At 42.3% G+C, this 7,665-nt stretch overlaps 1 protein-coding gene across 1 annotated transcript; it reads left to right on the top strand.

Annotated features, from left to right (window-relative positions):
- Window positions 1-4,315: 4,315 nt before the first annotated feature.
- GSBLH_T00001284001 (uncharacterized protein) lies at window positions 4,316-5,116 on the top strand (the record flags this gene model as incomplete). The annotated part of the gene is made up of 2 exons (XM_013039666.1): window positions 4,316-4,386; window positions 4,417-5,116. The coding sequence occupies 2 exons, from the start codon at window positions 4,316-4,318 to the stop codon at window positions 5,114-5,116; spliced, it is 771 nt and encodes a 256-aa protein (XP_012895120.1).
- Between the last annotated feature and the right edge of the window lie 2,549 nt (window positions 5,117-7,665).

Genomic DNA, 7,665 nt, shown 5'->3' with positions numbered 1-7,665 from the left:
ATTTTCCACTCGATCAAAGATTCGATATCCATCGATTGCATTGAAACCTTTAGCAACCATCTGCGCGATCTGCAAAGTAGTGTATGTTCCTCGTGCGATTGTTACATCCACTGTCTTGTCGTAACCTTCTAGTCCAAGGACGAGATGTGTGGTATCAACCCAGACACTATCGTTGTACACACAGTCCTTGGAATACAATGGCCCGAATGATCCACCTCGCTTATCCTCGTTAATCGTAATGGGCACATTCATGTTCTCAGCTGTCATGTCAAACTCGAGGTCAGGTGCGTAAGCTTTCGCAGACCACGTTACTATATCGCCTGCTTTGCCACCAGTCCATGCAATGGCTTCCTGGTGCGACGATGTGATATCACGTGCCTCTTGGTACTTCGCATTCAACTGTGATAAGCACGAGTTCCTGAGTGATTCCAAGGACATCAGTGTTTCCGTGTCTTCCGTTACGTAGAATGTGCCAGAATCGAACAATGAACCGTCCGTATTCGTCATCGTGTACGTCACTTGTGGCTTCAGTATGAAGAAGGATGTATTCGTGCGCAATTCCCAGTCATACTCAACAAAGCACGGATCGAGGTACGCATGTCCACCAAGTCCTTGATCATTCGTCTCATCGGGTGGGGTTTCACTATTCGCAGGATCGAATTGAGTCTCAACAGGTCGCTCGATGCACAGGTTCTGTACCGACGGAGACAGTTTGAACCATGGAGTCCATTCAAAACCATCGATCGTCGTATCAACACTGGATCGATCGAAATACCACGATTCACTTTGATCATTGAAGCGAACATGGTCATCCTCGATCGTCATGGATGTGAGTGGTAGCACTTTCACCATTTCAGCACCCACAGCCTCGATGAACTCGCTGAACGTGTAGTATCCAGTAGGCAGTATCAACACGTGCGAGTCAGTGCCGTTAGTAACAACCACTTGATTGCACGAGGACGACATGTAGTACCGTTTCGGGTTATCCACTCCTTTCACCAAGATGTCCGATTCGAATCCGAGGATCGACCTGATCTCTGGTGCATTCGTGAAATCAATCATGTAGAAGTGATCTACCGTGATGTGGAACGCATTCTCACCGCTATACACCAATTCGAACAGGGCATCACTTGCATTCAGCTTTGCAATGATCGTTTCGATGTCGTATGCACCGCGTGGTATCGCGATCTCTTGAATCGTAGCGCCAGCATTGATTAGCACCACTTGATCAGTCGGCACATTGTGCAACACGAAGTCCGTATACAACGATACAGACGAGATGTAGCACTGGTCGAACGAGAGAGGATTGTCCAGCTTCACTTCCTTCTTCGTGGTATTACCGAACACTTCGATCATTGAGAACTGATTAGCGGAAGTGACGCTATTTTCACTTTGCTCGTACACATCCTCAATCGTCAACTGGAGTTCGAATTCGCCGTTCAGTCGCATCATCTTGCCATCCATATCGCGGAACACGAACATCAATTGATCAAACCGAGTGATCATTGGAATGCACACGTCTTCCACAGTACGCACGTACTCAACCTTTGGATCGTCAATGATCATCGTGGTGAGCAGGTTGTTGTTCTGGTTCGCAATCTTCAGGTCCGATGATCGCACGATCGTCGAGTAGACCTGGATCACTTGGCGATTTCGCGTGATATCAATCACGTTCGAACCGTAGAACGCAGCAGGTAGAATGACCGTTCGTCCTTCCAAACCGAGGATCTCACGAATGTCAGGTGCATCTGTGAAGTCAATGGTGTGTGGAGACTGAATCCAGATACAGCCGAACGACGAGGCATTCGTCGATATCGAGAATGTAGTATCGGTCATGGTATTGAGCAAGGCAATGATCTCACTGATCGTGTAATAACCAGCAGGGATCGTCACTTTCTCATCATTGCTGTTAGTAATCACATTGGTCGTGTCTACGTTATTAAACATCGAACCATTAGGATGAAACAGGACAGTCATGGAAGTGATGTAGGGATTCTTGTACTTGTACGGGTTGATCCATGTGAATGAGCCGTTGGTAGGTGAGCCTTGAATAAGCATGGAGTAGTGCATGGTCTTTCTCTCTTTACCTTAGTCAACAAGACAATGGGGAGGAATCGAAGTCGTCCCTCGTTGTCCCCATCACATCCATGGATACCATGGCCTACAATGGAAGTCAGGTTAACATTGGCCGAAATTGGCAGCCATGGGTTTCCGCGCGTTTCTTGTTATGGGTATCGAGGTGACCAGGTAGACAATGGCAGAAAATGGCAGGAAATGGTCGAAAAATGGTCGAAAATTGATTTCCGCGGTTATTTGGTAGAAAATGGATTTTCGCGTGTTTTCCGCCATTTCCCTACTACTCGTATCTAATCGTGTTCAATGGAATTCTGTTTCGAGTATTGTTTGAAAGCATTATAAAAATAGTATTGTGATTATTCGTAGATGATTTTCTCATTTTCGTTGATCTTGTCCAAGAATAGATGGTTTGTTAACAGGGTGGTTCATATAAAGAAACAAATGTAAGTGTTAAAATATGTGATATCTATTTTCATACTCATCACATTTTGCCTTTTTGTTATACAAATTAACACATTATTATGTTGAAAACAACCGAATCAACCATATTGTGTTATGTCTAGCGGCCGTTTTATATAAGTCAGATTATAAATATGAATTCGTATATCAATTGAATCCACTATGCATCCCCATTTGAGTTGATGCAATGTCAATGAGAAATGCCTTTGCGGTACTCAATGCTGTATTTGCGTTTTAAAAAACGAGTTGTGGTGTTTAACCATATTCTGTGGTTACTTTGATATGTAGATAAACGTTATGTATATCGATTAGGTTTATCCTTTATTTATACTAAGCGATACTATTGGTTTTTTTGTAAGAATAATACTATGATAGTCAGGTAATACGAAGTAATTCTTCTTTTTATTATTGGATAGTTGTTAACAGGTCACAACAAAGACTAAGATTGATCTGTATTATAATAGCCTTGCCGTCTAATAGTGATTAGTTGCTTAATGCTGAAGTGGTGATTGTCAGGTGTAAGGGAGAGGAAATATGGATCCTTGGAAACGGAGAAAATTAAAAATAATATGGAAATCACTGGTTGTTTCCTTTACGGAGATGTATCTAGGAATAGGTCTGTGAGATGTAATGGGTAGAGTAAATGCACTGTTTGCTTTGAAGCTGGAAGCAAATAGGAATTAAAAAAGGATATGCAAATTGGAACAAGTGGATAATTGTTGGACGACGTATGTTATGTGGAATAACAGATCCGTATTATTTGCGAAGGCTCGTACCTTATTCATGATGTTTTAGTATGGTTGACTGAAAATATCGTTGTTGACAATATTTAAGCAAAGCATACAAAACAAAACATGGCTTAACACGAGTTTTATGTTATCACTAAGTTTCTTGTTCATTTCAATTTGGAGTATATTTTCAATTTTTATACCCCAGAGTAGTAAGCTATGATAGTATACTATCAATCAATATTATTGGCACTAAAGATCAACAATTATTTAGCAGTCTATCTCTTTATATATGGCTAGAAACCGCAAGTCTATTTAGTATTATGCTTAGTTGAACATTCTACATAAAATAATTGAACAAAAATAAAAAGTGTCTGCCATCCTTCTCATGCTCTCAGTTTTGCTAAACGAAAAATCATATCACTATAATGGCATAACATATTCTGGAATACAATTTGTATCTTTTTTTAGCTAAATATCAGCCAAGATTCTTTAGATATTCTCAAACTTCCTTTTCCCAAGATTTGTTTAAACAGCTAAAGAAAATATTATCGGATTCTCAAACGTCTTCTAGTTCTGACAGCCTTTGTATCTGTTTCTTTCCTTACTTGAACAATTAGCGTCTTCTAACCCCACTAATGACCGAAGCACTAATGGCAGTCTACTGAATATATCTTCTGACTCTTCTCAGGGTAGTATCCTTTGCATCTTACAATTAGAGGATACCTCCGTGGCAACTCCATCTGAAACATCAGATGTTGGCTCGTCTAGCCCAAGATCAAGTGACAATTACAATATCACTTCCATTGATGATGGAGGTAGGAAACTTTACAAAAACGAAAAGTACCGTAGCGAAAATGCTGAGACATGTGAAAATGTCAAGAATAGCTCAAAATATTTCTTGGCTGGAGATGATTGCGCTGATGAAATAATAATTGTTTTTGTAAGTGATATGTAATTGTATTTTTATTTGTTTGTCTTATACTCGAGCTGCTCAGAATTAGTTTTCTTTATACAGACTTATCTTTCGTTTCTTTGGTAACAACCTAAGTATGCCCTCAAAGCGCTATTATGCGTGTAAGGAGTTTTGTGAAACAGAAAGAACGTATGTCAGTGATTTGGAGTATATTTCTTATGCATGAATTACTCTCAGGCTAATCTGTTCAATTTTCATCGATCCAATGAAGCAGCTTGGTCTTTTATCAGACGAATTAGAATATGTTCTTTTCAGCAATATTAGAGCAATTCTATCGGTTCACAAGCGTCTCTTGGGTGACCTAGAGTCTCAACTTGCAAATAAGGAGTATGATGCTCTTTGTCTAGGTTATCTCTTTATGTATTATACTCCCTTTCTGAAGCTCTATAAGGTGTATGTCCAGTCTCAAAGGAACTTTGTTCTTGTTTTCAATGAGATTATGAGGAACAAGCGTATATGTGCCTTTTTGAATCAAGTCCAACATGATGAGCGCTGCCGTGGCTTGGATTTATCCGGATTTTTAATCATGCCCGTACAACGTATCCCTCGCTACAGGCTGCTCTTGAATGAAATTATAAAGCATACGCCACCAACTCATCCAGACTACCCATTTTTGGAGAAATCGATCGATTCCATCTCCAAGGTAGCTTCTATGTGTGATGAATCTCTTGACTGGGAAGAAGACTCTCAGATCTTATGTGCGTTGCAAAAGTGCGTTCCTCACGTCGAAATAATTCGGCCCAACCGGTTTATCATTCGAAAGGTGCATTTTGTTTTCATTGTGTTTAGCGTTAGTATAGAGCCCAAGACTCGAAACTCTTTGTTTTCAACGACCTTATTGTCATTACGAACAATTACCAGAAGGTGTCAAAAGTAAAAGTTCTCCACCTCTTCGAACGCATTCTCTGCTGTTTTTCCTCCGATCAGCAGGATCCGCGCGTCGTTCTTTGCTCGGCGAAGTCATTTTCTCTCGAGATTCCCATGGTTTCCTCGCAGGACGCTTCCGACCTTCTTCGGATTCTCAAGCAAACCGAGACTTCCAGCATGCAAGAATGCGCCATTTGCCACCGTCGTCTGAAGCCCGCCAAGTGTTTTAAATGTGAATTCTGTGGTTTGTTTGTGTGTGAACGCTGCCAAGGAACCATCCCCGAGACCGTTCCTTCCCCAGGCGGCGAAGCTGCGAGCCAGCAAGCGGACGCCGCTGCGTCCGACCCGAAGGCGAAGCCGAAGGCAAAAGCGAAGCCGAAAGCGAAGCCGAAGGCAAAGGCAAAGCCGACGCAGCTGCTTTGTCGAGCGTGTTCGCCCTCGCTGGACGCGGCGAGCTCGCAAAAGCCGACGAATGCAGCGCTGCATCCCATGTTCCCGAAGATCGTGCAGGATCCGTACGATCCGAACTCGTTTCTGCCCGCTGGGTGGGGCATTGCGATGCTGCCCGATGGGCGGAGGTACTTCTTCAATCCGCTGCTGTGGCTGTCGTCGTGGGCCATCCCGAAAGAGGAGTGGTGCAACGACTGCCCGGTGGGGTTCGCGAAGTATTTCGATCAGAATGGCGAGGCGTTTGTGTTCGATGCCAAGCTGGGGAAGCCGGTGGAGAATGAGGAAGAGAGAGTGTTCGTCAAAAAGTGTCCGTGTTGTAAGTATGATTGTTCAGACGTCAAAGAAATGGTCTGTCCTGCGTGTAACTCGGTAATTCGATCTTTTTGGAGTGTTTGTGCGAAAACAGAGAAATTCGATTTGGGAGGGTACAGTAAAACGTGATTGGGGTTGCTTAGGGACTTATCCGTCGGGTAGAAGATGAAACCGCGCTCGATTGGAGAGAGAAGCAGGACTTGATGGCGATCGGTGTTGTTGAGAATGTAAATCGACCCGATTTCTGAAACGATCGTCCATTCTCCCCTATGAATGAAGTTGAAGGAATGTATTCTCTACCAGACATACAACGTCTTCTCTTGTAGTTCTGTAACACTTCGCACGGATTGCCCATTGGTGATGTGAAGAGACTGGCGAACGACTTCCGAGGAACTACACCTTACAATCCCTCCAATTCGACTGCCTGTATATGCACAGCTGGTTCCCGTCATAGTCCTTCACACGGAACCTACAGTAACAGATTGATAAGAGAAGGATGTGTTACCAGCCATTACTGGTATAGGCCAACTCAATTCCTAAGCCATTCGCATCGGAAAGCAACGTGTATCCTGGAGATTTCTATCGAATTTAGCCTTTACTGTTTGATGATAAAGTACATCAAAGTCTATCGTCCAGATTCCAAACAAAAGTCGTGTTTTTATGGGATGTTGAACTTGTGTTGCATTGTGGAGAATATTACTAGAATTGTCATACAAAGAATAGATTCACTTCGTGTTGTTTATAACTCGTTCACGACAAATGTTTTGCAATCCGCTTATCGAACGCACATAATACATGTGTTGGGGTGAAAGCGTACTGTGGAGAGGGAAGGCTGTTTGAAAATCGCGAGTATAGCAGTACATCCACAGTTCGGGGTTGTTTGCCAGTTTGTACATTAGGTTGTTTGACATGGAGAGCTCGCATATATCACAGATCCGCAAATAAAAGAGAGTTCTCTACACTCGTCAGATACTAGAATCATCAACAAGTAGAGCATCGTATCCAATTGATAAGAGATCCATTTTAAAATAAGATTCTAGTAAAATATGATGCTTTCTAGAAAAACACGACTTGATTATAAAAACGATGAATTGCGAGTGTCTAAATGATCTCTACCACGAGCCAAATGGTAGAAAAGTGTTCTGTGACGTCGATTCGAGTTATCATTTGGTCGGAATTGGACTTGTGGAGATCCAGGCAGGTAATGATATTTTTCACTTTGGAGTCCATTTTGAAAATGGAATTGCTACGGGAACGGGATTCGTGTGCATCAGCACGAATGTCGAACAAATTGCAGGGATTCAGTTTAAGAATGACTGCATCGTTGCAGTAGATGATTGTTTTGCCACAGAAAGAGCGATTGTGGATGAAGATTCTGGAAGAAGATGGGAAGGATGGGTCAATCAGCGTCATATTCCCTGTGGATTTGGAAGGTTTTACGATGACGATGGAAACCTTGAATATGAAGGATTATGTTGGGAGGGGCAGCGTTGTGGATTCGGAGAGTCTTATCACAAAAATGGATTAATAGCTTCATCCTCTTTCTATGTATTCAACAAAAAGTTTGGATTCACGAAAGACTATGATCTTCAAGGAAGATATTATCGAAATGGTTTGTACTGTAACGACCATATTTGTGTGAATTGGGGTGTGAATCAAACCCTATCTGACGGAAAGGAGACAGAATACTGCGCTACTACAAGTTTGGTTGAAAACCTTGCCTTAACCGATCTATCTCTAATTCATTCCTACTTTTATCGATTGAAGAATCTTACTCTCTGCGAACATAGCCTTCCT

Source organism: Blastocystis hominis, assembly GCF_000151665.1.
Source record: "Blastocystis hominis, Singapore isolate B (sub-type 7) whole genome shotgun sequence assembly, scaffold_10".
Lineage (NCBI taxonomy): Eukaryota > Bigyra > Opalinata > Blastocystidae > Blastocystis > Blastocystis hominis.
The sequence above is the reverse complement of the archived record's forward strand: the minus strand, read 5'-3'. Positions and strand labels throughout refer to the sequence as shown.